General features: G+C 42.2%; 1 protein-coding gene across 5 annotated transcripts; it reads left to right on the top strand.

The window, feature by feature from the left end:
* The first annotated feature begins 656 nt into the window (after positions 1-656).
* On the top strand, positions 657-25,595 carry pacsin3 (protein kinase C and casein kinase substrate in neurons 3). 5 transcript variants are annotated; one of them, XM_036544436.1, is made up of 12 exons: positions 657-1,013; positions 6,517-6,581; positions 7,262-7,295; positions 12,983-13,083; positions 13,767-13,923; positions 14,525-14,760; positions 15,257-15,412; positions 17,125-17,300; positions 18,327-18,447; positions 19,594-19,724; positions 22,076-22,236; positions 24,241-25,595. In XM_036544436.1, the coding sequence occupies exons 4-12, from the start codon at positions 13,030-13,032 to the stop codon at positions 24,354-24,356; spliced, it is 1,308 nt and encodes a 435-aa protein (XP_036400329.1). In that variant the 5' UTR covers positions 657-1,013; positions 6,517-6,581; positions 7,262-7,295; positions 12,983-13,029; the 3' UTR covers positions 24,357-25,595. The 5 variants fall into 5 exon arrangements, with proteins under 5 accessions (XP_036400329.1, XP_036400328.1, XP_036400333.1 ...); XM_036544435.1 differs by lacking the exon at positions 7,262-7,295; XM_036544440.1 differs by lacking the exon at positions 7,262-7,295 and having other exon boundaries at positions 22,076-22,163; positions 24,241-24,331.
* The last annotated feature ends 1,724 nt before the right edge of the window (positions 25,596-27,319 follow it).

Raw genomic sequence — 27,319 nt, forward strand, 5'->3', positions numbered from 1 at the left:
CCGTTCAGTTTCTGATTTTGGAAAATATATTCTCCTGTACTAACACTAGTCTGTTCTTCTTGGAAACCACAGAACTTGACCTGATACCGATACAGTTTCTATTCACTTCGTACCTGTTAAAACAATATATAATAATAGTGCACTAAATTAATTTACATGAATGAATTTCAAATTAGTTTCGTTTAAATGAGTGTACTGAAATTAACACTCCCAACGTTCCTCATATTATGCGTATTTACAGTCTTTTCACGATAATTGTATGTTTCCGTTCTCCTGTTGCAAGTCTGTCACCCCAAGTTTCCATATCTTGTATTATGTAGGCACTTTACATGCAGTACTCGAGGCGAGATTTGAGAAGCGCTATTGAAAAAATACTTCCATAAATAATAAAATAACTTTACAGTTGAACACTTGCGCGCCTCAAAGCTCGCAGATAACGACACAAAATTAAATAATACGATACACATTAAATAAACTACTCAGCGCAGTGAACTGACTGAATAAAAAATAACCGGGACTTCAATATAGCTGCTTCTTAGCAGGGGGAGGGTAAACTTCAGTAATTGGATCAATGGGTATTGTGTAATGTGTTGGACCACAGCGGTTAATTACAACGACAAATACCTCTCCGAACAAGAAACGTGTTGTCCGTTTAACTGCTTGCGGTGGAAAACACCATTTCAAGATGCGTTTGTTGACCGGTTATAGATTCAGCAGATTTTACGCGTTTCTGGATGATCCTGCCTCCTGGCTGATTTAAAAAGCCGGAACATTCCGTTTCTTAGCAATGGCAGGGAGGTTTCTGCTCCGTTTGACGATAACCGCATACTAACTTCGTTGCTACAGCTGTTGCTGGAGTGGATAGGACTGCTCGACGTTATAGCAAGCTAAAGGGGATATTATACAAATCTTGGTAACTGTTTTGAAGGGATGCATCGGACATTTCCTTGGTGGTATAGCTGATTGTCGACTATTTGCGCGCAGTTCCAGTTTTCGCTCCTGAATTGCAACAGGTAAGTCCTTAGCGAGATGAAACTATACGCATCTCCTCCGTATGCCGTGTTACTTGAACGGAACCAATGGTTACTTTTTGTTATAATGTGTAATCTGTTACGAAATGTCACAGACCTGTGGCAACATCAGCCGAGCCTGTTGGTCTGTCTAGCCTCCATAAATTGTTGTAGGGCAACAACTATGGTTACCAGCCTAAAGCACAACCCCATGGCGGGTCTTTGTGTGTCTGCGTTATAAAAACAACACGAAATATGTGTGAGACATTATTTTTAACGGAATAGCCCAGTCAACAAAACGGATCAACACGTTGCTGTCTACCAAGGAAAATCATGCAAATAGTTTATGTCGAAAGCTGTTGTTGTGAAGCCCTGTTTTTAGTACGGTAACGTCCAGATAACACATGCGCTAGCTTCGTGTTGTATAGTTGTAAGAGCAAATATTTTGAAATGGGATTTTTCCTTGTAGCAAACACACGTATCTAGCCAACAATTCAGACGGCTGTATGTATTTAAATTGTGGGCAGCATGGTGCTGAACTGAAGGACAGTGAATTTATTTCTCTTCGTCACCAAAAATGGGGATGCTCCCTTCATCTGGCGCCTTTGCCACTGACGATGGCGTCACTTTTTAGGAAATTTAGGAATACCCTGTTTTAACTTAACTAGTGCTGCTACTATTATCACGACCACGTTGATTACCATCTTTTAATCTGGTGACTGAGTTAAAATAATTTAGCACACTGAACAGCCTGATGCAATTCCTGTGCCTATATTAAAATACGCGGTAATCTGTGTTTGAGAATGTTGAAGAGGAAAATACGCATGTAACATGCGTTTTTAGGGAGACTATGCTTTTAAAAATTTTAAAGAGCTTGAATATATTTTTATATTTAACACCGAAACATGATCGAATTTAATGTATGTGGTTGCTCTGCGTGGGGCAGAAGCAAAGTTTATGGAGAGCCGTGCCGGTACGCCATTACATGGATTGAGATTACATAGCCTGCGTGCGAATCTCTTTCTGCATTCCGTAGTTTCTCGCATATTCACCCGGTCATATACTATTTACGTTAATTCCTATGTGACCTTTGTTCCATTTACAAGTCATTTATTCGTTATATAGTCCTGAATGTATTGTACCTTAAACTTACTAAACCCTTGCTTCTATAGAATGGATACCAGCTATTGATGAAATGTTTGGTTGTTTAATTAAAATAAATTTGATATTGTACCAGAGAGATGTTTTTGTTTGAATTGTTTTAGTGTGTTCCAGTTGCTAAGACAAATCTTGGCGACTTTCCATCAGAGGCATGAAGAACTAGTATTACGAACACTGTTACCACAGAGCTGGCCAAAGAAGTTTAGGCATTGAATACGGTCCGTTTCGTGACTTGAAATTCTACGGAAAACTTCCTTGACGTTATTACTTTAGTTACTCTTCACATTTGGCTATTTTGTCTGCTTGCTTTTTTGCGCAGTAGGAATAACGTTATAGCCTAAATAGTGTTGCTCTACTGTGAGGCTCATGCGAGTCCCGTGGTGACTCCGAAAATGCTACAGGAACTGCACTGCCTTGAATCAATATAATGGTGCCACACGCAGCAATGTCAGTCCTTCAGTTTGTTATGCTTCAGGTTAATAATGTTGAACATGTAAAAAATTCGTGATGGTTGCTGACATGCTAAAATGTCCTGAACACGCGTCATGGAATTATTGTGTAGTACCCATCTTTATTCAAATATTGTTGAGTTCAGGTTTAGCCGTGTCTTAGAAGGTTGCTGCAGCCCTCATTTTTTATTTCATGGACCAAGTATTACTGTTATAGGAGACAAGCACGGCACCATGAGATGATTTTCTATACCATTGCTGACTTGGGGAAGCCAGACATGTCATATATGAGTTTAACTGGTCTCTTACACCCTGCATTTTCAGAGTGTGTCCAAATTTAGGTTGGGGGGTGGGTCCTCATTTTTTAAAAAAGGTTACGTTGGCTTTAAAATTTAAACATGCCTTTTCTTCACTCTGCTGCCTAGTGCAATGTGGCAATATAGGTCATTGACAGGCAAAACCGTTACAGCAGTTGTCAAGCTCTCCCTACATTTGGTTTTATTAGTCTGTAATTTATATTTTGCATAATGTACACCTCCAGAGGGAATGGTAATCCAGTGTCATTTGTTAATACCAATGTTAACCCTCTCTCAAAACAATGTATGACTTGCAGTGTCATAGTTTCGACATTCTGGCTTACCGCAAGATGACCATTTGCATCATGGCTCCTATTTTTATAGAGCCACAAACATTTGTTGGTGATAATTTTCTCTTCTCAAGCACCTCAAATGGACAGCAAACTGCCAGAAAATGCTCTATGATAACCGCAAGATACAAAACAATATTCTGTCATGACAGCAAGCTACAAAACAATACCCTATCTCAGGATTATTCATCTGATCCCAAGGGGAACGTAAAGAGGCCAGCTGTCACTTCCTGGGCTTGTGTTTTCAGTGTTTATGCAGAGCCTTTCTTCCCAGATAGGGAAAAACCGGCAGCCTGTCTAGCTGTGTGAGAAATTGTTTGGGTTGGTGAAAATGTATATCTCGTTTATATGTCCTCTGCTCTGCTGTAACACATGAGCTCTGGTGTAGGTCTCTGTGTATACACCTCCCTTCCTTTGTTGATGAGGCTATACCTTCTGTGGCATCCCCTTCTTCAAGATTTAAATTTGGTAGATGAATCGCATCTGCCAAGGAGATGTGAAAACGACTCAGGCGATGAATGGGGATTTTGCTGCAAGCTGTTCATTCATTCATTCATCCATTCATTAGCATGAAGCCTCTTCATTTTCTTAAGGGAATATTCAGTGACCCAAACCCTCTTAATCACTCTGTCCATGACTAGCACCCACAGTTACTTTCTTGTCAGACCGGTGTTAAAATATTTCCTGTCTTTATCTTGATGATAAACTTTGAGTTCATCTGTAATACCCCTTTAAGACTGGATTTTGGTCTGGAAATCCTGATTTGTTTTTGGAATTTGATATGGGAGTAGGAACATGCCTCCCCGGTTTTACAAGAAAACACTGAGGCTGACCTTCAGATCAGCATTTCCTCTTTTGAGTTTTTTTTAGTTGAGGGGAAAAAAATAAAACGGTTGTTAAAGGAGAAAGTAAGGAGATAATTTGCAATTTATATGTATAAACTGAATTTAAGTCTATAAAGGCAACATTTTACAGGATCTTCTAAACATTCTAAATGCACTTGGAAAATTATGGGCTGAGGAAACATTGTGCATTTTCTGTTGTTTAGTGCAGTCATTGAAGGAAACTGGGTGTGGAACAAGTGTGCCTTTGTTCCCAGGCGTAGCCTGGGCTGGAGAGACACTGAGCTTTCATGAGTGGAGTATATAGAACTGTGGAGTGGCCTGAACAGTGGGCCCTTTGACAGAGGCTGCGGCATCACGGAAGCTCTGTGCCAGAGCTGGGGTGGGGGGGTGGAGGGGAAAGAAGGTCTTGGAAGCTGGAGGATTCACTGGGGACCTGGGTGTTCCTGCAGGTGGCAGTTACATTTTCATGTTGTTGTGGATTTCTAAATGGTGTTCATTGTGCTGTTTCTCTGGATCAGAGACGCATGTGTTTATTTAAAACTATACACCTTCATACTTTCCGCATGTCAAAGATGTGGATTTTTTGTGTCAGTGGAATTGTGCTCTGATGTTGACCGTTGCTCTTGGCGTTCTGAGGGTGAAAAGTAAAGCATTCTGGTGTGTTCTGTAAAGCAATAAAAACACAATAATTTGATAAACTGGCACTTATGAGGAATTAAAACAAATTCAAATAGAAACTACCATAGTTTCTTAATTTCTCTTCACTATACTTTTTTCTCAAAACGTCACTAGTTTTTCCATTTGTATATGTTTGGAACTAGGCTACGTCTATGAGAAGACCTGTTATATTGCAGGGGTTGTAGTTTTCATTATTCCTTCAGAATTCATGTACATTGTTCCTTGCAGTTGATGAAGTTCTCAGTCTCCCTGAGTAATCCTGCATATTATAGCCTGAGCTGGTGTAGCCTGGATCTTTTGGTGAAGCAGAAGTCTTGCCGGGGCCAACTGCTGTCCAGACACCTCAAGACCAATCCACGCTTTTTCTCAGTTGCCCTAAGCACCCGTCCTCAGAGTCACATGGTTGAGGGTGTCCCAAACCAAATATCAGACACATAGTTGAAATTTGTGTGATGCCATGTGACTCATTCATAGGCACTTCCCTTTCTCTTGATTTGGAGGGGGGGCTTTCTGGCCATGATATTTTTAAGGATAAGCATGCCTGCTTCTCCTTGACTCGCCTGCTCCCAGATTAAAAGTGAGGATTCTGAATGGGACCAGCTAACGTGCTCTTCACTTTGCATGAAGCCTGTAGTTGGCATCATGTATCAGGCATCTGCCATACAGTGACGGTTTATTAGAGCACAAGCACCTCTTGGGTCTGGCAACAGCCAAAAATTAATCAAGCCTTTTTCAAACTGCCGCCTCATGTCAGCTGGTTGGGGGAGAGAGTCCACGCCCTTCCAGTCTGCCCCAGATCCATTGCTGTGCTATGACTCTGTCTGTTTAGTTAGACCATAGCTCCTTTTTTACAGGCCAGCGCTTAGTTAATGCACCACTTCAGTTGTCTGTGCCTAAGGCCCAGCATTAGCGCAAGGCGTGCACCATGTGCAACAGTGGAGGGCTGTTTAGGGTCTGCTGTCACATCAGCCATGTGCCGCTCCCCCCTCTTATCCGTATTTCATCAGAACTGCGTGCCACCCTCAGATTGCCGTTGTTGATGGGCACTCCGGAACCCCTGCATTGATTCTAATGGAAGGTGTCTGTGTTTTTCCCAGACCACCAAGGGTTGCCCAGATGAGGTAACTGCAGTGTGGAAGATGGAGGCTGCATGTTTGAACCTCACTGGAATGTATGATATGCCATGGATGATATCACTTAATTTGGAAAGTTTGACACGGGATGGGGGGGAATTGAAAGGGGATCCCCAAATGGACACATTTCTCGCTGCTGTTGATTGGGTGTAATGTTACTACAGTGTGGCTTTTTTTTCCACAGACCTATATGTAGTCTGAGAGGTTGGCTGGAGAAGTCCCACATCATCCTCCTACTGGAGGAGTAGCTCTACATTCTCTGTCAGGCTGAAACACCAACAAAGTATGTTTCAGTTGCATTCTTTCACTGATGAAGTTACTAGGGGTGCGTTTATTTTAGGTATGTGACTGCCCTCACGGAGCGTTCCCTCCGGTAGCGTGCTGCATAGTTTTCCAGCGTCCTCCTGATGGGTTTTCCACCTCTGTCACTTGTGGCATTTCACTTTCCAATTAGGAATCTGCCACCTCTGGACTCCTCCACTTATATTAACCTGCTGCCTCCCTCAGAAATGCCACGTTATGATCCGAGGTGGAAGTGCTCCCAGAGTGCGTCCTTCAGTCCAGCTCAAAACATCTCTCCTTCCTCTTTTCCAGGCCCACAGGACGTCCAGGTTCCTCAGTGGAACTTGTATTCCTCTAGCCATTTCATTGCTGCTGGGGTAAGTTTGTCCATCAGTTATTTGATGTGAAAGTATGGGCATTTATGGTGTGTTTGTTGTGCATTTTATGTGATACATCGTGGGTCTCTCTGGAAATGGAGAGAGAGGAGAGAAGTTCTATGCCGTTATATGTATAGGTTGATCTCTCTTTTTTGCAGGTTCTTAGTCTGACTATTAAAATAGAAAATTTGATTTTTGTTTTCTAACCTTTTCCATTTCCTAAGGTTTGTTAGTAGGCATGTTTTATTTATATTGCATTCTGCAAAGGCAAGGTCTTAAGGCAGCAGGGGCTGTGTGGGGAGTGGTTGTGCATTCTTAATGCACCCAGGCAAGCACTGGAACACCCTGGCTTTCTTTCTGGAGTGCCTGCTTTGAGTAAACTTGGGTCTATGAAGTTGACATGTCAAAGTTTCTGTCAAACTGCCATGTAATTATAATGCAGTTGCCTTTAGTAGAGTGCCTGCAGTCTTTTTGAACTTTGCCTATTTTAAAGACTTTTAGGTTTGTTTAATTTTCTGGCATCACAGAAGTAAAAAAGTGTTTAGTTGAGTATATAAAACCAGTTTATTTTCCTTTAAAAAGGTGTTTTAACTTTAATCAAGTAGTGGAGTTCTGTAGTGTCCTATAATTTAATCACATTAATTACGCTGTTTTTCTGTCTTGGCTTATGTAATCCTCAGACTCCTCCTCTCAGAGGCGCAGCAAGGAGATACGGTAGTTAATCCTGCATTTGTTCACTTTGCCACTGTATGTGCAGTCTCAGGGGTTCACCTCTCTAATGCTGTCCTGCTCTGCCTCTGTTAAATGCCTGCACCGGTGTGCAGCCCCAACATTTGTGATTTATCCGACTGGATGGGGGCTCTAAGGCGGGCCATTGCGCTTGCATGTAAACCAATTCCACATGCCGCAAACTGTGTCCACAACGCCACATCTGACAGGGGCTAATGCTTCTGTAATAGCTTTCGTATGTGCTGCCGCTCAGCATCCAGTTCCCAGCCTTGCGCCGCGCTGTTGTGGGACTGTGAGCACAAGTTTCCATTTGTGATTGGAAATGTCAGTGCCACTGCCCCGTGACAAGCCCGGTGTTCAGGAGCCCTCTCTCGGCGCGCCTCCTCGCAGAAGGCTTTCTGCTGTCCGTCCGCTGGTCCGTCAGGCACAGTCCCAGGAAATGGCTCACCATGGCTCCTGTCATGTGCCTGCAGCCTTAAACCAAACTAAAACCAAAGTCAATGATTGATGGAAAATAAACAGTCCCCGGCAGGCAGATTTGCCCTGCATCTTATGTGGCAGGGCATGTGAAATCTGCTGCGTTAATCTGCGCTGGATTCATTCGGAAGGTTTGCCTGTTTGTGTTGCAGTGCTGGGCTGGTGATTAAAAAGCATCGGGAGAGCCATTTCCCTGATCAAAGGTGACTGTTCGCAGCAGTAAAGCTCACAGGAAGCTGTGCTGAGGAGGCACACATGGTATAAGAAGATTTACAAGCCAGGTCTAGACTATGGGGGGATGTTAATATCGCTCTGCTGGCCGTGACGCTCGGCTCCCGAGACCAGGCCTGCGAGTCGGTTTGTCGCTCCCTGTCGCTAGCGCTCCGTTTCAGCTGTCCAGTCCTTGCCTGTCTCGCTCCATCCTGCCAGTGAGCCCGGCATGGCAAGCCAAGAGAGGAAATGCACTTAATCACTCATGTGAGATGAGGAGTAGGCAGTTACGCAATCCAAGTTTGGGTTCGTGCCAGTTTCTCACAAATGCTTGGTTTTGAAGAAACCAACCTCTCGCTGTCACAGACATTTGTTTCATATGTTATTTCGGTTTAAGGTCAGCGTCTGTATCTTGTATATGTCTCCCACTGACTGTTTGTTAAATAACATGATGGCAGTACATGTAAGCTGCTTTGGGAAGTATTAGGTCTTGAAAACCAGGGAGATTCTAATTTGTTTCAAAGGCTTCTTATATACAGTTTCTCTCAGGAAAAGCTGACCCTGTTCAGGCAACTGAAGGATCAGCTTTAGCTTAAAAGGACTGAGCTATTGATTTCCCTTCACTGCTTGATGTGGGATCTAGGCTGAATCCTTTTCCACTCAATCTGAGAAAGCTGTGCCTTGCCATCCAGGAGAGACAACCCTAACAACACATCTGTATGATTTCTTGCAAGCCACTTGCTCTCATTTGCTTTTGTTGTCTAAACATCTATGTAATTACTGCTCTAGGGCTCCTCCCAGAGTGTTATTTTGGGTTTCGCTATGCGAGGGAGTTGAGATGGAGTGTCAGAGGTTGCATCACAGCAATCCCAGAAATGAATACCTCTGCCTTTACCAACCTGTTACCATGTAGACCTGGTCTTCTCTGCTCCAAAAAAGGGGATGGTAGGGCTGGGCGGTATGGCTAAATAAACTCATATCTCGATATGCTTAAGAGAAATGGCAGTATACAATACGATACGATGAAAACCTTAACGAAGTATAATGTTAAAGTATCAGTATTTATTTGTAACACCAAAAACATGGCATACTGTATATCTTAATAGTAAATATCTAACTCTATATCTAAGTAGTATTTTAAAAAATAATAAACATAAGACAATTGCACACACCGCATAGATCTTGTAAAATATGAAAGTAAGGTCATTTGCTTCCAACATAAAAACACAATTTTGTACTTAAATAAAGTAGTTTCTGTACATAAATAAAAATAAGTTTAACAAAAACAGTGTTACTTGCTTTCTGACAGACGGAGAGCTTTTACCCATAGCAGAAGAGGTCTGTCCCTCTTCGCGATATTTCACTGACTCTGCAAACTGCACTGGGTGATGTTGTTTGAGGTGGTGAAATAAATTCATCGTGCTGCTGTTGTTTCTATGGCATAATTTGCACAAGACTACTCTGTTGAGTGTCATCCCTCTGGAAACCAAACCATTTCCACACAATCGACCCATGCACGTTCTTTTTAGGAATCAAATCTTTGCCATTGGCTTCGCTTTCTTCCATTGTTGACTGACTTATCAGTTATCACTGAGGTAGGCCTGAGTGTGGGAAAGTGGTGAAGATTGCTACAGCGACATACACTGCCAATGATAGGCAGGCGTGGTGACAGTGGTGTGTGTGTGCGCGTGCGCCAGTTAGCTGCACTGTTCTTTCTGTAGGTGGTAACCTGGGTAGCCAATATTATGCATATTCGATATTACAAATATGGTCATTTCTTGTATCTTCTATGAAATAGTGTCCGCCCAGCCCTGGGGGGGAATGGTTACTATCGTGTAATTAATCAGAAGCTTTAATTGTAAGCAGAATTTTTTTTTTTTTTTTTTTTTTACAGCTTTCACCTTCCTCTAAATAACAAATTATTATAACTTCATGCAGTCACTCTACTACCATTTTCTGAAGGTCTTTGGACAGCCTACAGAAGTCAGACATAATGTTTCCAATACAGATCTTCAGCCTTACAGGATATGAAGCTTGTCATTCATTTTCTTTGCTCCCTGAACAGTTTTTTTTTTTTTTTTGGCTAAATTGGCTATTGGCTAAAATGAGTATATGGCATCATACACTTAGGTGTATGTACAGGCACACTTAAGGATTATTGGAGTCATTGTAATCATGTTCTCATCTACAATGATGGAAATGTTTTTTTTATTTAAAAATCAAGGTTGTAAATGACAAATTGAATCCATTTTTAGCTTTTGAGGATTAACAGTCATGAGAATTGGTGTATGTACTTATTTATAGTTCTATTTAGATGAAGACTCACACTACACTACAATACGCTGGTGAGTCTTAAGAAGGCCCTACCCTTTTTGAATTAAACCTTATTCTGTACAATCATCAGCTTGGATTGAAATCAGTTGTGCATTGGTAGCATCAGTTTTTCTGTCTGCCAGCACTGATTTGTAGTGCTAAAGCTGGAGAGACAGAATAAGATCTTAGCCTGGGTGGTTGAGGTGTGGTTTGGGCATGGAGCACAATTCTGGCTTTAAAGAGGTCAACAAGTGCTTTCTGCAGCCAGATGTAAAATGTCTGACTATGAAACCACCTTGGTCCCATTTGTATGTTCAGATTCTGTGGAAAACTGGTACGGTTAGCTAACAGCAGCTGATGCTGACTTGTACCATGAAATAGCTGGCAACACTAAAACGGGTCTAATTTCACACAAGCTGTAGAACTGAAATAGAAGATAAAGATGAAAATGTAGACTCTTTTTTCGCAGCCTGCCCTGCATCATTTAAGATGGTCCCTGGGAATCTTAGCAGATCAGATAAATTGGAATTGTGTCGACAAAAGCTAGAACTCGAGATCCAAGAAAGCTTCACTGTATGGTTTGTATGCAGCAGCTGCACCCATCATTTGGATCCAGTCCTTAAAAGTGCCGCGGTGTGGCACCTGCTACTGGCATTTCTGGATTCAAATGTGACATTCCACCCCATGGAATTTCATACTTTCAGCTGCATGTCACCGCGTGGAGATTTAGGCTAAAGTGAAGACCAATTTAGCCCCCCACAATCCTGTTGCACGCATTGTTTTCTGTCCTGACAGCGTACAGGCCGCGTCACTATGCTGCGGACTTTAATCACTTCTCCCCCCAGCCCTTCCACTGGGGGATGGATCGAAGGTATTTACTTTTCAATTAACAGGCTCTGCTTAAACGAGCCTCTCATGGACGTTCCCCTTTCGGCGTAGCTGTGGGAAATGTCTCTCCCAGAGGCGCACTTTCCAGCACTGCGATTACAGCCCCCCCCCCCCCCCCCCAGCAGGCAGGACATTAAGGAAGAAAGTTTGTTTTCAGCAAAACCTCGTGCGAGTACTCAGACCCCTCTGCGTTTCAGAGGAACATAGCAGGTACCATTCAATACAGTTGTCTCTGTGTGGGGGATTTCTGCCCTTCCTCAGCTGTTCTGTGAATGTAAACAAACCGCTTCTGTCATATCCTCATAAGCTGAATCTAATTCAGGCTGTGACAGAGATGGGCCACTGAACCTTGGGGATATTATATCTCAAGTCTGAAGGATGTGGGTTTCTTAAGGGGTATTTTTTTTTTTTAATTAAAAACAACTTATGAAAGTGGCCATTCTGACCACTGAAGTTTTATCCTCGAAAATAGAGGGCTGCAGTAAAGGTCTGATAATCACATCGTTCTCCTTATTCCAAAGCTGTTGTTGTCGGTGAGAGGAAGCTGTGTGACCTTGGTTCCTCTGTGTACAATTGGGAATGAGGACAAGGAGCAAAACAGAATAGAGAAGGGAAGGGAAATATGTGTTCAAGGTTCATCGGCTGAGGAGGGACTTTACTCTCCTCTCAGCCACAGGTTCGTTACATTCAAAGTATTATACATTTGGGTACCTAAGGGGTACATTTAGAAAACGTTATATGAGAAAATCCCTTTTTAGATTATAAATAAAATTGGCTGTGGATGAAATTATTAGAGTCCAGATTTATTATGAGAAATATTGTGTCTGTTTTAGGTCCAGTCAGAGTGCTTAAAAGCCAAAGTTAGTAAGAGTTAGAGTTTGAGATTCAGTAAAGTGAAATCCTCCTTTAGGCTATAAATACAAATCAGATCATCTTCAGATTAGCAGACTATGATCCAACTAATACTATTTTTAAGTGTATGAGCACTGGGGGAAGGGGGTTTTGAAGGGGGAGAAAGGGATTCGGCTCATCGGCATGTGACTGATGAACAGAGACAGATGAATTCAATTAATATTGAGTATGGCTTGCTGTTAGCTGTGTGTTTTCCACAGAGAGTGGTGTGGGTGGACTACATGGTAGAACATCATTATCTTTAGAGCCCCAGTCATGCAGCCCCACCCATCCAGAGTTAAAACAGTCTCTCCCTGCTCTGAATCCTCTCACAGGCTAAGACAGACACAGAGGTGAGACCTACTGTACTCTCTCCCTTGCTGATACAGGATTACTGGATTACTAGGCTCTAAGGGCAGAAGCATGAGGGGTTCTGAGGAAAACTGTTGACCGTTACGCTCAAAGAAAGCTTGGCAAAATGCTCACTATGCAGGGTAATGTTTAAATGTTAGACAGCTGGCTGCTTGGTCTGTTGGGATCAGTGCTACATCTGGTGCTTGGTATTTAGAAGTGCTCGGTGTAATGTGAACCAGCTATTTCTCATATTCTGCTGCTATGCTACGGATGAACGTTATGTTTTATGGATGTTACAAAAACAGGGAGAACCAGTGATTCTGTAATTTTAGTGAAGTTTTAGTTGTTTTCTTTGTTTCAAACCTCTGAAAAGTTTGGTTGTTTAACTGTGTTATATAGAAGAGTGGTTTTAAATCAGAATCAGAATCAGACTGTCATAAAGATTGCTTACTCTAAATCATAGTAGAGCAGCTGCACGTTGCTAAATCAGTTTCCGTAACCTCACGCGGAAGACACTCATGCGCCCTGCACCCCTGCAGTTTGACAGAAAGCCGCCAACATTCCGTGCTGCAAGGGCAACGCCGCCATGTCTTCCAGTGGAGACCTGAGGGATGTAGGCAGCTGCGAGAGCTTCTGGGAGGTGAGTGTTCTTCAGCGCAAAGCACTTGGGTAGCTGCCTAATGTGGGACCACGACCACAGAGCACCCCGCTTGGCAGCCTGCCAGGGTTTTTTTCCACGGAGGCCCTCCCCTCCGCAGATGGGAGATCGCCTGCAAGGCACACGCTAAATGAATTTGTGCTGAGCCCAAATTTTTAGTTTGCTGTGAACAGGATTGGCCTGGAGCTGCTCCTGTTGTAGTTCTGCCCCTGCCCTGTCAGCCTGCTCTGTCAAGTAGTCATTGACTTGAAGGGAAAACCGTCACATAATCTAATATTGATGGCTCATGTTATGTTCTTAGCATTGGATAACACCCGTCTTTCTCAATGCTGCTTCTGAATATAGTAACAGTAATTTAAACAGTAATTCAGCTGGGGCTGAATGAAATATTAAGGAAAAAAGGAACATGCTAACTAAAATGTTGTACCGATTAGATTATAAATCTAATCAAACATTTTTAATCGTGTAATTTTACTTTCTTTAATTAGTGTTTGGGATTAGAGTTTTTCGTTCGTTAATTTTTTGGTATATTATCATCACGCACATTTGTGTTACTGTAATTGCCCCTACTTGATTCCATATGTTGATTGTCAAGTACCTAAGCCATAGAAATCATACAAAACCAAACAAGAATGTGAACACTGACAAAATCACTCTTTGCCTAGCCGGGGAACTATAGGAGGACAGTTAAGCGCATCGATGACGGCAGCAAGCTATGCAACGAGCTGGTCAGCTGCTTTCAGGAGCGGGCCAAAATCGAGAGGAGCTATTCCCAGCAGCTTACTGAGTGGGCCAAGAAATGGAGAGGCGTGGTGGAGAAAGGTGAGCCTGGAGACCCGTCCCGACGCTTAAAATAGTGTCACGAATAACACAAAGGGCATGCTCCTCTTTCACATGTCGCCACCACATGAGTGAATCACGCTGCCGTGGGCAGGCTGTACATTCCCGGAGGTGCAGTCTTGGGTTCAAATTTTACCGAACTTCGTTCAGCGGACCAGTTCAGTTCTACGATTAACCCACAGTGAACAGCAGTGTCTCATGCTTAATCTTGGGTCGTGTACCATGTGTCTCGAGTAGTATTGGGGGGGATAGTTGGGGATTACTTCCCACGGAGACACTTTGCGTGTGGAGTAAGTCTTGTGATGGGCTTGTGACCGCTTAAGGCTGCAGACACAATGAGCCATGAACCAGTCTCACCCGGGGATCACACACAGTATTTGCATTGCCAGTATGGGTGAGCAGAGACAGGCCTGCATTTCACAGCATCACTCACGTTCCGTTCAGCATTGTGGGAACCTTCCACTGAACACCTGGTTTGCAGTTTTAGTAAATATAAGCTTGCTACAGAACAACTTACCACAGTATAGGGCTAAAGGTGGATGCCTGTATAAAGGAATATTGAGAGGTGGGTGTTTTCCCCCAGGGCCACAATATGGCACGCTGGAGAAGGCCTGGCATGCGTTCATGAATGCGGCCGACAAGCTGAGCGAGATCCACATGGAGCTGAGGGAGCACCTAGCTGTGGAGGACAGTGAGAAGATAAAGAACTGGCAGAAGGATGCCTTCCACAAGCAAATGATTGGCGGGCTCAAGGAGACCAAGGAGGCTGAGGAGGGTTTCCGCAAGGCACAGAAGCCTTGGGTCAGGAAGCTGAAGGATGTGAGTCTGATCTGAAGCTTTTGCTTGTCTTAAGCCGCAGCTTCAATGCATATATTTAAGATGGGGGGGGGGGGGGGGGGGGGGGGGGGGGAGTTCTTGAGTGTGAAAGGCACACTCAAGTAATTTTAGTTTTTATTTCAGAACTATTTATTTGTATGGCAGTCAGCCTTACTTTGGGTAACTTACAGTGCTTACAATGGACCTTTCTCAAGCATGAGTCAGAGTGCCCCCTGCGGTATGATTAACCATCAATCGTCAGGTTCAGATTATACCCAGAGTTTGGGCCAGATGGACTCGAACTGCATTACAGATCAATACAAGAGGTTTAGAAAGAAAACCAAAAATATGTAATCTACCAAAACTGATATTTTAAATATCATACCAGATAAATTATAACTGCCTGTGTATTTCATGACAGTGCAGTTCAGACAGGTGTACGTGGAACTTAGGGTTCTGTGGCCCTGCATTGAGCATCTTTCTCCTCGCTCTGTCCCAGGTTGAATCGACCAGGAAGACCTACCATCAGGCTCGGAAGGATGAGAAGACCGCCGTAACCCGGGAGACCCACGCCAAGGCTGACCCATCCAAGTCACAGGAGGAGGTCCGCAAGCTGCAGGAGCGTGTGGAGAAGTGCAACCAAGAGGCCGAGAAGGTAGAGAGCAGAACAACCAAACTACTTTTTTCTGGGCATAGCCAGGGGCCACTGGCTTCAATGGCACCATAGGCAAGCCTTATTGGTATTTTCCACTAGTTTGTAATTATTTTTTATTACTAGTTGGACAGTGCTAAAGGTATCATGTTCATCTGAATCTCATATATTAACATTGACTATCTGTGAGAAATTGGGAGGGGCAAAAAAATCAAGTTGAACCACAAACTCATATTTTGGATCAGCAACTTCCTAATGAATAGGAGTCAACAGGTCAAAGTTAATTCTACCATCTCTTCTGTTTGGTAAAGAGATCCCCAGTTTCTCTTATCTCCTGTTTTAGACATTGTGTAAATGCTGGAACCGGCACACCAGTTTATTGTATACTGATAATTTTGCAATGACTGAAGTATGAAAATGTAAAAATGGAACAGCTAGTGATAATCACCAAGTAATTACCTTTACTAAAGGAAAAGACTGATATTCCACTGACTGTAATCTGGGTTGACTAACTTTAAAGACTGACAGGAATCAAATATTTTGAGTAGAATGGATTTGAAATTCAGATCATGTGTCGGCTCTAAACACAGTTGCAACAATGTATTTTATTTCTCATAGGAGTTAATCTCTTTATTGTGGTTAATATGGGCTGGTAAAATAATCACAAAACAGAAGGTTGAAGTAACTGTGACATGTTAAATGTCTAAAAGTGAGTTAGGGGCAGCACCAGACATGGTGTCAGAAGGATTTTACATTATACCAGTCATGTAAAATTCCTGTATATGAGAACCTTATGAGACATTTATGGCTTTAAACTCTGTTTATACACTTGGCTAGCTTAGACGGTAATAACAGAATGAATATTAACTTAGTAACTCAGGCATGTCAGTAACCTACCAGTGCAGTTTTCACAGTAGCAAGGTCAGCATTCCTCTTTTGGATCGCACAGTGACAATAGAGCAAGTGAATAAATACTAACCTCAGATCAGCCTTGTTGTTCAGTTATTTATGAAGGCAGAGAAATATTTTTACAAAATGGCTGAATCTGATTCCAATCCATTGCCTTGGGGGCTTTGTGTCCAATTTATGCACTGCCCTTCTGGTCAAATGCGTGGTAAACAGCAGAACAAATCTTGTGCTGCAATAATGTATTATGTAAATTTAAGATAATGAGGACATTACAGGATTTAAGCTGCATTTTTGGAGGAGGGAAGAGCTGAATGTCTAGGTGTGGACGCATAGTGTTTACATAGGTAAGAAAACCCTGACATTACTTTTCATTGACCAGCCTGAAAGAGATGTTTAAATTGTAGCGATAAGGTCAGCTGCTCCACCTTTGAGAGGCTGTGTGTGACTAGGTGTAGAGGGTGGAGTGGCGCATACCTGAGTAGACCAGGACATGGCAGGGGCAAGCCGCTGCTTGCCGGGTTTAAACACCGCGGTCTATTAAAAGGGGCTGTGTACAGCTGTTTTGAACATGCTGTCATCCTGCATCAAGATGTGTTGAGAATGTGGGGTGGTTTCATTCATTCATTCATTTTGGATGTCAAAGTAGTTGATTTCGCATAAGTTATGCAAAGTTATGCAATATCAATTGCTACTTTAAGGCAGAAACGATTTTTTTCTCTCTTATTTTTAATTCTTGTACCCATATATAAAAGTAAAGTAAGAGAAGGGCTCTGCTGAATTTTTCTTTTTTTTGCCTTGTCCCTCAGGCAAAGGAACGCTATGAAAAGGCCCTGGAGGAGCTCAACCGCTGCAACCCTCGCTACATGGAGGACATGGAGCAGGTGTTCGAGATCACACAGGAGGCTGAAAAGAAGAGGCTCTGCTTTTTTAAGGAGGTCCTGCTGGACATCCACCAGCACCTGGACCTCTCTAGCAGTGACAGGTACAGACACCGCCACCTGCATAGCCCCATGGGAGTGGCTCCCTGGTCCCTCGAGGGCAGGGATGGCCATCATTTTCATTTCTTCATTCGGTGGAATAACTTGCCCCACCTGTAGTCTATTTCAGCCTTAAACTGCTCTCCAGAATTTCTCCTAACAAGCAGAGGTAGTCAGTGAAGAATATACTGTGGACAGGTTTTCACCAATACATATGTGCAATTCCCCACTGATGTCATTTTTGGGGAAGACACAGCTACTAAAATTAATATAGCCTTAGAAACACTTGTTTTAGAAATGTCTGTTAGTGTTTGTTGTTGCTTTTTGTCCCAGAGGACAAAAATTAGGTGAACAAGGTAAAGGTCAAAGGACTACAAATATTTCCATGAGTATAAAGTACAACTCTTGCTCGTATTTAATTGTGATTCACTGTAACTGTGTTTCAAATCAAAGAAATTCCAGCATGGGTTTTTATGTGTGAAACTGTTGACTTGCCTATTTATGTCATATAAAGACAAATGGAGCATGGTCTCTCAATGGTGCAGAAAGGCTGCTCTTTGTTTTCAGCCAGCTGTAAAATTCTTAAATGTAAAGTGTTCCAAGTGGCTGCCCCCCAGGCCTCAGCATTTCAGTATAGTTTGTGTTTAACAGACTGTGTGTATGCAAAGGGAGTCGATGATGACCTTCTGCTGTTGACCATTAACTACAGTGCTTAGTAAATATTGCTGCCCATGAGTGGAAGGCTTTCAGAGTTTGACCTGCATGTGTGTGTATTAAAGGTGTGTTTGTTTGACTGAGACATTCTTTTACCCATTGAACCAAAAATTAAGCATATAACGTGTAGTTAACTAAGAATTGCAGCTGAAAGGTAAAACTAAAAGGAGTATTTGGAAAAGTGTGCTGTGTTATAAAACGTGCTAGGTTGGGCTTTGGAAACTCTTGAACTCTCTGAGGCTTAATTCAGCACTGTATAACAGGAGCTGGGCTGTGGCCTGTCTGAAAGTGACTAAGTGCAATCTGCATTCCCCCAGTTTCAAAGCCCTGTATCGAGACCTGGGCCAGACCATAGCTGCAGCCAATGATGTGGAGGACCTGAGATGGTGGAGGAACACACACGGGCCAGGCATGAGCATGAACTGGCCGCAGTTTGAGGTAACCAATGAACATGGTCTGTAATCATGAATACTGCTCAGAAACTGTATGAACTGGAAGTAAAAAATAAGTCTAGGCCTCTGTGTAAATAATTCAGAAAATATATATTCTGCCCATGTGTGTAAACCGTCATAACTCATGCCATTTTTCCCAATGCCGCTGTCCAAAGCCTCTGGTTTTAATGTTGGTAAATTCCAGATGGTTGCGCCTGTGAATGGCCCCTTGTGTTAAAGGGGACTGAGTGGGTTCCGGAATGCTAGGGTTGTCTTTGCAGAGCCAAAACCAGCCTCCAGCACAGGACAGCCCTCAAACCCCGATCATGAAAGATGCCCACGGTCAACACTGTCAGCAGCACCAGGAGGCGGCCTTCCTCTGTTTCATGTAGTGTTTGTGATGGCAAAACCTGCCTCATGGAAAAATACGTCTGTTTTATAAAGCCTGCAATGGGCTGACCTGCTTGTGCTGTAAGGTTGTGCATCTCTTCTGGCTACTGGCTCAGGGTAGTGGCAGGTTAAAGCCATTCACTGGAGCTATTCTTTTTCCGAAAGCTCGCATCAGTTTCCAACAGCAGGTAAGTGACACTGTAGGTCATAAACCGGGGCTTCTCTCATCTTTCTCTCCTTGGTCCCGTTGGTATTCTCATTGTGTTGGCAGAACAGAGAAGTCTTTGTGTTGACCTAGGAGTAGTGTGCAATTGCACTGTAACTACAGTACTGCCTTCAACAATTAATTCATCACTCAGTGATTATTAACTACAAGTGAGACTGGAGAAGATGCATTCAGTCGGTTAACAGAAGTTATTTTTCCTGTTTGTGCTGCGAGTTCATTGCTATGGGTATCTGAATTAGCTAACAGTGCAGCGCAAAGCCCAGACCAACTGTCTGGGTAGAAATACCAGCTGTCTAGATTGTGCTTGTAAAGGCCCTTTCAGGTGTGGTCTGACTTGGGTAGAAGATAATGAGTCTCTAGCGATATTTGATACCTGTTATTGAGTCACTGACCCTGAAAAAAGAATAGTACACAAAGGCATAGGTAACTATAGTTTGTACTCTAGAGTTCTGTAACAGAACGAAAGGCATTTGGATTTTATCAAGGGTGCTGTGAACAAGGAAGCATCACAGTGACAATTGTATCCACTCTCCTTAGGAATGGTCTCCAGAGGCCAACCGCGTCATCAGCCGCAAGGAGAGGAACAGCAGGGCCGATGACGTGGTCACCCTGACCAACATCGTCTCAGCGGGAGAGGAGCTGCCACAGACCCCCCAAGAGACAATCAGGTAATCCCACAGGCCACACCTTCAGCGTGCTCAAAGACAGAGCCTTCAGTCTGCAGTCACGTGCTCTGATTGGGCTCTTACTCATGAGGACCAAGTGTTGTACACTCAACACTTTCAACTGAATGCTACAGAAGCTACATGTGACACTTTTGAGCCAGTCAGTGTTGAATGTGTTTTCTTGGTGAAAGGTTTGTTTGAGAGGAAGACCCAGTTGTTTACAGTGGTTGTTCCTTCATGTTTACTTGGGTTTGTTAATGGTCCCATTTCAGTCCAGCCTGTCCTCTAAATTTGGCTTTTTGTTTTAAATTTGTTTTTGTAAATGTGCACTGAGTCCATGGCTACCTGGCCACATCGCTCCTCTCTCCTCACTAAATAGAGGCTTGTGCTGGGTAAATCTCAGAACACCCTTGATTTGTAGAGTCTAAACAGTTCGTTAATTAAGATGTTCACACGGGCTAAAAATTTTAGGTAAGATACTATATGTGTTAATTCAGCCTTTGTTCCTCAGTGCTTGTACAGTATGTTTACCATGGTCGAGGGAGAACTACCAAGAAGAAGACCAACTTGTCATTGTCCCTGTGGGAAAAATGGCAATTTTGGGAGACCTATGCTTTTCTGATTATTATCATGGTTACATGCAACTTGCAGTGTAATTAATCTCTTCACAAAATGTGCAAGATTGATTTAATTGCAGTACATATAATTACTCAGCCAAGGAAATTACAGTTTTGTTTCAGACAAATTACTGTTTAGCCTGCAATGCCACTCTGTGTAGTCTCAAAAGGTAAGCACTGTAAGTGAAAACTATCTTGAAGCTGTTTACAACACAGTATCTCTGACTTTTTTTTTTCCTACTGCCTGTGTTGACAGCCACATTGTTTTCTTTTCCTGGGTAACGCTGATGCCCTCAGGAGCCCACTTCCTGTATTTGAGGAGCAGCAGGCCTTAATTAATGCAGAGTCACAGCTGGGCCAGATTCTCTCTGCTCCAGACTGTGCAGGAATGGAGTGATCCTGGAGGGCCAGTCTGGTCTCTTCCCTCTCACAGGGCGTCTAGTTGATATGACTGTCTTAAATCCGCAGGTCATATAGGGACGGTGCCCAGTATGAGAACATTTGTCACCTGTCCCAAGAAATGTCAGTAAACACCCTCATGCTTTCAGCTTTTCTGGGGAAAATTCAGGTCCTGGAGGGCACTGGTTTGCTAGTTTGTGTTTTATTTTTTGTTTTGTTTCTCCAAAACATTTATGAGTTAGAAACTGTTAGGGAATTATCTTGCTTCATCTATACATTGGGGTTAGAGAAAGAATGATTCCAGATAGTAAAAATTTAATTGCAAACTGATTTTCACTCGCATTTTTAAGTTGACACACCCATTACCAGCTCACTACATAAGGGCACAGTAGGGATTATAACAGTTATGCCACTTAAAAATATATATGCCACTTAAAAATATATTTGCCAGCAAAGAAACTAGCAACCTCTGCCCTCCAAAAAAGAAGGATGCAAAGTCACAGATGAACCAATGATCAGAATATCACATCATCTCCCCCTATGGACAGCTAGCAATTGGTTGGTCTATTAATCACCCTCTGCCCTAATCTTTTTTTTATGACCCACCAAATACACTGCTTTAGTTACTGTACTTTATTTCCTCTGTCTAGCTATCTCTGTCTCCCACTTGCTCCTTCTGTCCCCACCAATCAGTCTTCCTCACAGATCAAAACACGCGGCCTTTGTCACCAGGGTGTACTCAGTGTACTTGCCTTTAGTGTTGATATGTCAAAGTGCAGATTCCCTGAAAAACATCTGCTTATAACGCATTGTGCAATTTGACATAATTCATGGCTGATGTCCAGTCAACTTCACAGCCGGAGTTAAGACTGCCACAGAGTGCACAGATGTGCCACATTGGCTTTAAACACTAGACCCTCTGTAGAAAACAGACCAGCATCAGCCAACATTAATCCCCTTCCAATCAGAAACAAGAGTATTAAGACTGCAGCACATTTCTTTGTGCATAAAACACACATGATTTGAGAGGAAATTTGAAAGGATTTTTTACCCATTTACAAAAAGCTGCATAATGAGTACACCCAAGCCTGTGGGAATGGTTTACTACCAATAAACACACGGTACATTAACAAAGGAAGGAAAATGAGGTCATTTTGATGAGAAATGCTCAGATGTCTTGATTTAAAATGTTTTTATCACAGTGAGCAGAACAACTATTTTTTTCTTTTAATTGCTTGCAGAGGAACTGATTGACTGTCAAGAAAAGATTTGCCTGCGTATGATTTTGTGTGTGCAGTTATGGTTTGTTACCAACCATTTCTCTTTCCCTGTTAATAGAGATGGTAAAGACTACTCCTCGGACTGGTCAGACGAAGAGAGCCCCAAAAAGTATATTGCAACAAACGGGGTGGATGAGGACGAGAAGGTAGCGGGAGTGCGAGTAAAAGCATTGTATGATTACATGGGGCAAGAGGCCGATGAGCTGAGCTTTAAAGCAGGTATTAATCCCTACTAATGCTTATTAATGCTACTCAGGTACAACTCCGCATGGTAACCGCAATGTAACATGGTCAATGGAATTGGCCAGCACAGTGAGACCTGGGCTTGCACAGGCAGCCACATGGCTCACAGTGAGACCCTGGAGTTTAAAGGGCAACTGGAGTCTGAAACATCATCCATCACCAGTGAACATGGATGGCTAATAGGAGCTCAACTTTTTTGTTTCGGTTAGCAATTCAAAATGATACCCAGGAAAAGTGTTTGGGTCAGACGTGCCATGTGCATTCTAATGCAACAGCCTCATGAAGCTGATCCGTAACTGTGTTATTCACCAAAACTCTTTTCCTGGGTGGCATTTTAATGAAAACAGCTCCTGGGGCCTTTAAAGCAGGGCTCTGTTTGTGACTGATTGTGCAGTGAGAATAATGGCATGTGGCATGGTTTTAGTAAATGGATAGATTTAATTTGCATTTAATTTGCTTGGAGTTTAGTGTTGAATTGTTGGCATCTTAATTTTGGAAAGATCCTCCTTGCCCCAGAAGCATTCTTGTGTTACATTACTGTCTTGAAATTATTTGCCTTGCATTTGATTGCTGTGAGCAGTATAATTTAGGATGGTTTTGCAACACTACAGGATGCTTGAAATGTAAAAAGAGCCATAGAAAGATTAACTGACAATATAGATCAATCAAAACCTGCATCATTTATTAATTTATGTAGGCTCTTTGATACTGAATATGGAGGCTAAGAGGTGAAATGAAACTAAGTTGTATGAACGTATCAGCACATTATAAATACACAACTTAATTTCTACATGATTTTAAAGGGTTTATCAATGTGGAGTAAGATCAGTGTAAGTGGTACATTCCATTCTGATTCTGCATGCTGTAGTTTCGCAGTGTTTGAAGAACTGGCCAAACAATTGTTTCATAACCAGCTACTGCCTCTTCAACCTGTCATCAATTATACAATTTTGGCCCCATTACATGTCTTTATTTTATTTTATTGTTTGAGAGAGAGAATGGTGGTAATCATGCTATAAAATGTGAAATCTTGGTAAGTTTATAATTCTCGTTACTTAAACTTAATCTTAAAATATGTTCTAGTATCAAGGCATTTTTGTAGTTAATTTTTTTTTTATCTTAAGAAGTAGTATAAAAGCATAGTCTTAAAGCCAGTTCAGTTTCCTTGCATTTTTTGGATTTCACTTTAAATTTACTTTAAATGAAGTATATTTAATGAAGTATCACTATAAAGTGTCTTTTATTGAAATGATTGTTGAAATGTACAAGATTTTCCTGATTAGCCGCCGATGAAGATCATTTGGTTGGAGAAGCATTGCAGTTGCTGTTGGTCTGATCAGATTGAAGTCTTTCCACTGTTGATCTAAGTCAATTTAAGTAGCATCTGTTGCACAGTATGTTTCAGGTTAATGTTCTGAAGTGTCCAGTCTTCACTGAGGGTAAAATGCTTTGTCTGGTCTATTACCAAGATTAGAGGATATTTTCACAGCGGGGGCTTCTAAACCATAGTAGTACAATTACGATATAGTAGGGGTAAGTATGCATTGCAACAGACTTCGGAACTGCATGTTAAAGAGACCAGTTTTATGCCAGGATTTTTTTTTAAATGAAGTGTAATGATCAGATAGAGAAAATGTTCCTTTATGAAACATTCAGCTGTTTCACTGTAGCTCTTTCCAAATATGTTGTCCATTTGTTGAAAAATGTTTTAGTAATTCTCATTATTGTGATAAATTTGTCTTACTTGGTCCTGTGATGAAATGTGAATGTAAGATTAAGAAACCAAACAGTCCAATATTATTCTCTCAGTCAGCTAGGAAGGTTGTCTGTTGTATTACTGTCAACAGATGATGTATTAGCTGTTGATGGCAGGATATCTCAATCTCAGGGTGGCGGTGGGTAAGTGTACAGCTGGTCTGGGACTCAGGGGACCAGTCCTTCTGTCTGAAAGCTTGACCCGGTTGCCCTCTCTACCCCTAGGAGAAGAGCTAATGAAGCTGGGTGAGGAGGACGAGCAGGGCTGGTGTAAAGGGCAGCTGGACAACGGAGAGGTTGGACTCTACCCTGCTAATTATGTCCAGGTCGTCGGCTCCTGATGAGCGGCCACATAGACATCCTCAGCCAATAACACTGATGCCGTGCCAAGTGACAGCGACTGTGCCATCAGTCCTGCCAACCCCAGTGCTGTTATACTTGGAAGGAACGCCCAACATTCTCTGTAAAAACGCAATAAACAGGAATCCCCAAGTAAAACGTAAGGGTTTTCAAATAAGGAATGGGATGAGTGATAAGGTTTTGGGGGAGAGATCCCACCCATGAGTTCGATCCTTTGTCATTGTGAGAGCCATGACCCGCACAGTGCCTTTGGAGAATATGAGCGAAGTTGGCACGATGCTCCTAACACGCAACACCCACAAGTGGCAGCTGGTGCCATCAAAGTGTGGAGTCCAGTGGAGACGTCACACCAGTCTGCAGACTGCCAGGAGCTTCTCCCAGAACACACTGCACTTTTTCCCTTGTCAAACCTTAGCCTTTCAGTACTGGTCAGTCAGCTTCATTTCACTGACACTGCTGGTACCTGGTCACTCATCCTTTCGAAGGAATATTTATTTACAAACCAGATAGCTCAAACAAGAATCCACATCTGTTTCCTTTGCCGATCTCTTTTGACTCTCATTTGTAAGAGTTGCTGTATCCAAGTGTATGTGTTTCTGTACATATTTTTACAAAAGGGTGCTTGTTTCTTTGGTTTTGGCTAATATGTTTAGTAATGAATATACTTCAGTGAGACATGTACTGATGCCTTTTGGTCCTGGTGAGCAGTTTGAATTAGTAGATTTAAATGAGCTGAAATAGGTTAATGCTGCAGCTGCACCCATGTTCCTGGTGATAGCCTGAAATGTGTTTGTTCACTAGCACCAGGGATTCCCAGGGCTTTGGGAACATGGGGCCTGTGAGGAAGTTTGATCAAACTGAGCAGAAGCTCCACATCCCTATGTTACAGATCACTGTGAGGGGCATGGTTAAAAAGGTGGGCTGTTTTTTTATCCAGTTAGGCTAACATTTTACTTCCTTTATTATTTTTTTAAGGAAACCACAATCTGTTTAATACATTAACTAAAAAGACTAAAATTTGAGAGGATCGGCTATATTGGACACTGTTGATGAATCTGTGAGGTCTTTTAGCATTTCTGAAAGGGAATCTGTCTGGGCTTTAGTCTCACAAGCCCATACCTCTGCTTAATGTCACTGTAAACATACATACATAAAACTACTGTAAACTCCAATGAGGTGATCATTGTATGAAGGACAATAAAACTATTTGGGTAATTCCATATAGGCTGAAGGTGTCATTTTTGCAAATGAATGAATTAAGAGTTGGCCATTTAAAGTGAATTGATGTGTCCAATAAAAGGACTATTTGTTTTCTCCAATGACTCTAAGACTAAAATGTCCATACATCATCTTCAGTGACAGAGTGTTCAGTAATGCTTTCTATAGGGTAGTGATGGGAAGTGAAGTTCTTTTTAGTGATTACAGAGTTCTTCACTGCAGCCATGGACCTTACCTCACCCTATCATCACCCAATGTTAAATGTTTTGCTCATTGACATCAGCAGCAAACAGTCACTGATCAAGAAAACACAATAAATGGGAAGGTTATGACATAAAAGTGATTAATAACTTTACTGGTGCTGGTGGAACTTACTTTGTATATGGGTTGTATGTGTAAGTACTTGCTTTCTTAAAATGTAGCTGCTACCCTCAGTATAAAGCCCATGGACTACAGAATCCTTCTTTCAGAAAGTCAGAGATGCAGGTGGTCAGTACACCAATGGATGAGCTGTGGTGCAGCTGTATGTGAATGTTGTATATGTGAATTGTTCACTTAACAGAATAATGCCCCTGTTTCATCCAGCAAATTTGACAGATCCATCCATCTAGTGCCATAAAGACAAGATCCCTACTGTGCCCTTATGTAGTGAGCTGGTAATGGGTGTGTCAACTTAAAAATGCGAGTGAAAATCAGTTTGCAATTAAATTTTTACTATCTGGAATCATCTGGAATTCTACATCTCAACCTTGAAATTATTTTTCCAAATTCTCTGTGTTTACTTGAGGTTAGATGACTTCATGGATTTAAGTGATCTGTACCTCCCAACCGTAACTTTTCTAGTCTGACATTAGCCATCTGAAAAGTAATGAACTACTGCCACCTGCCGGCCAAAGAGTGGATTTAAAAAGGCATGGAGCAAAACTGAAAAAAGGGAAAGGAAGCATAGAGATCTGGCAAATGTACAGTGTGTCCAGAATTCCTTCAAAGATACTGTAGAAAGACAAAACCAGGAAGATACATCCAGGCTAAAATAATGTCCATTCTGTCTCACTAGTACAGTATTATAAAACATTATGTGCTCAATCAAATCTAGAACCAGAGATTGGTTACAAATGTCTGTATACGGTGGAAACCACTTATAGTGATCACCCACTTATATGGATCAATTTCACCCGGACAGACGTGATCACTATAAGCAGTTTCCGCTGTATTAACAGAAAATAGAACTTTGAAATGAAGAGACCCTATCACCTTATCATATCTGCATCTCACTCCATACCCACACTGAAACACTCTTCCAGGGCTCAGTAGAAGCAACATCTCTGTTTCACAGTTCCCGACAAATTCAGAAGATTTTTAAATTGAGAATCTCTGCTTCCAACCTACTGTAGAAGACCAGAACAAATGACTGGCATACATGCAGTCTTTTCAGCCGGTACAGTCAGTATCCTCACCTACAACCCCCACAAGTGAGAAACAATAAAAAGGGGAAATAACATGAGAAATATGTATCGAAGAGGAATTATACTCTTGCAGGCTAAGTATGCTTTGTTTAGTTCATGAAAAGTAATATCAAGTGTGGATACAAACACAGCAGTGCCACTCCATCAGATACTGGTTATTTGGACCTGACTTTGTAGAAAGGAGAAAATTAGTAAAACTGCAGTTCTGCTACCTCCAGTTTTACTATAGGCAGTACAGGTATGTCTATTCAGTATCTGTC

Source organism: Megalops cyprinoides, chromosome 13 (assembly GCF_013368585.1).
Source record: "Megalops cyprinoides isolate fMegCyp1 chromosome 13, fMegCyp1.pri, whole genome shotgun sequence".
Taxonomy (NCBI): domain Eukaryota; kingdom Metazoa; phylum Chordata; class Actinopteri; order Elopiformes; family Megalopidae; genus Megalops; species Megalops cyprinoides.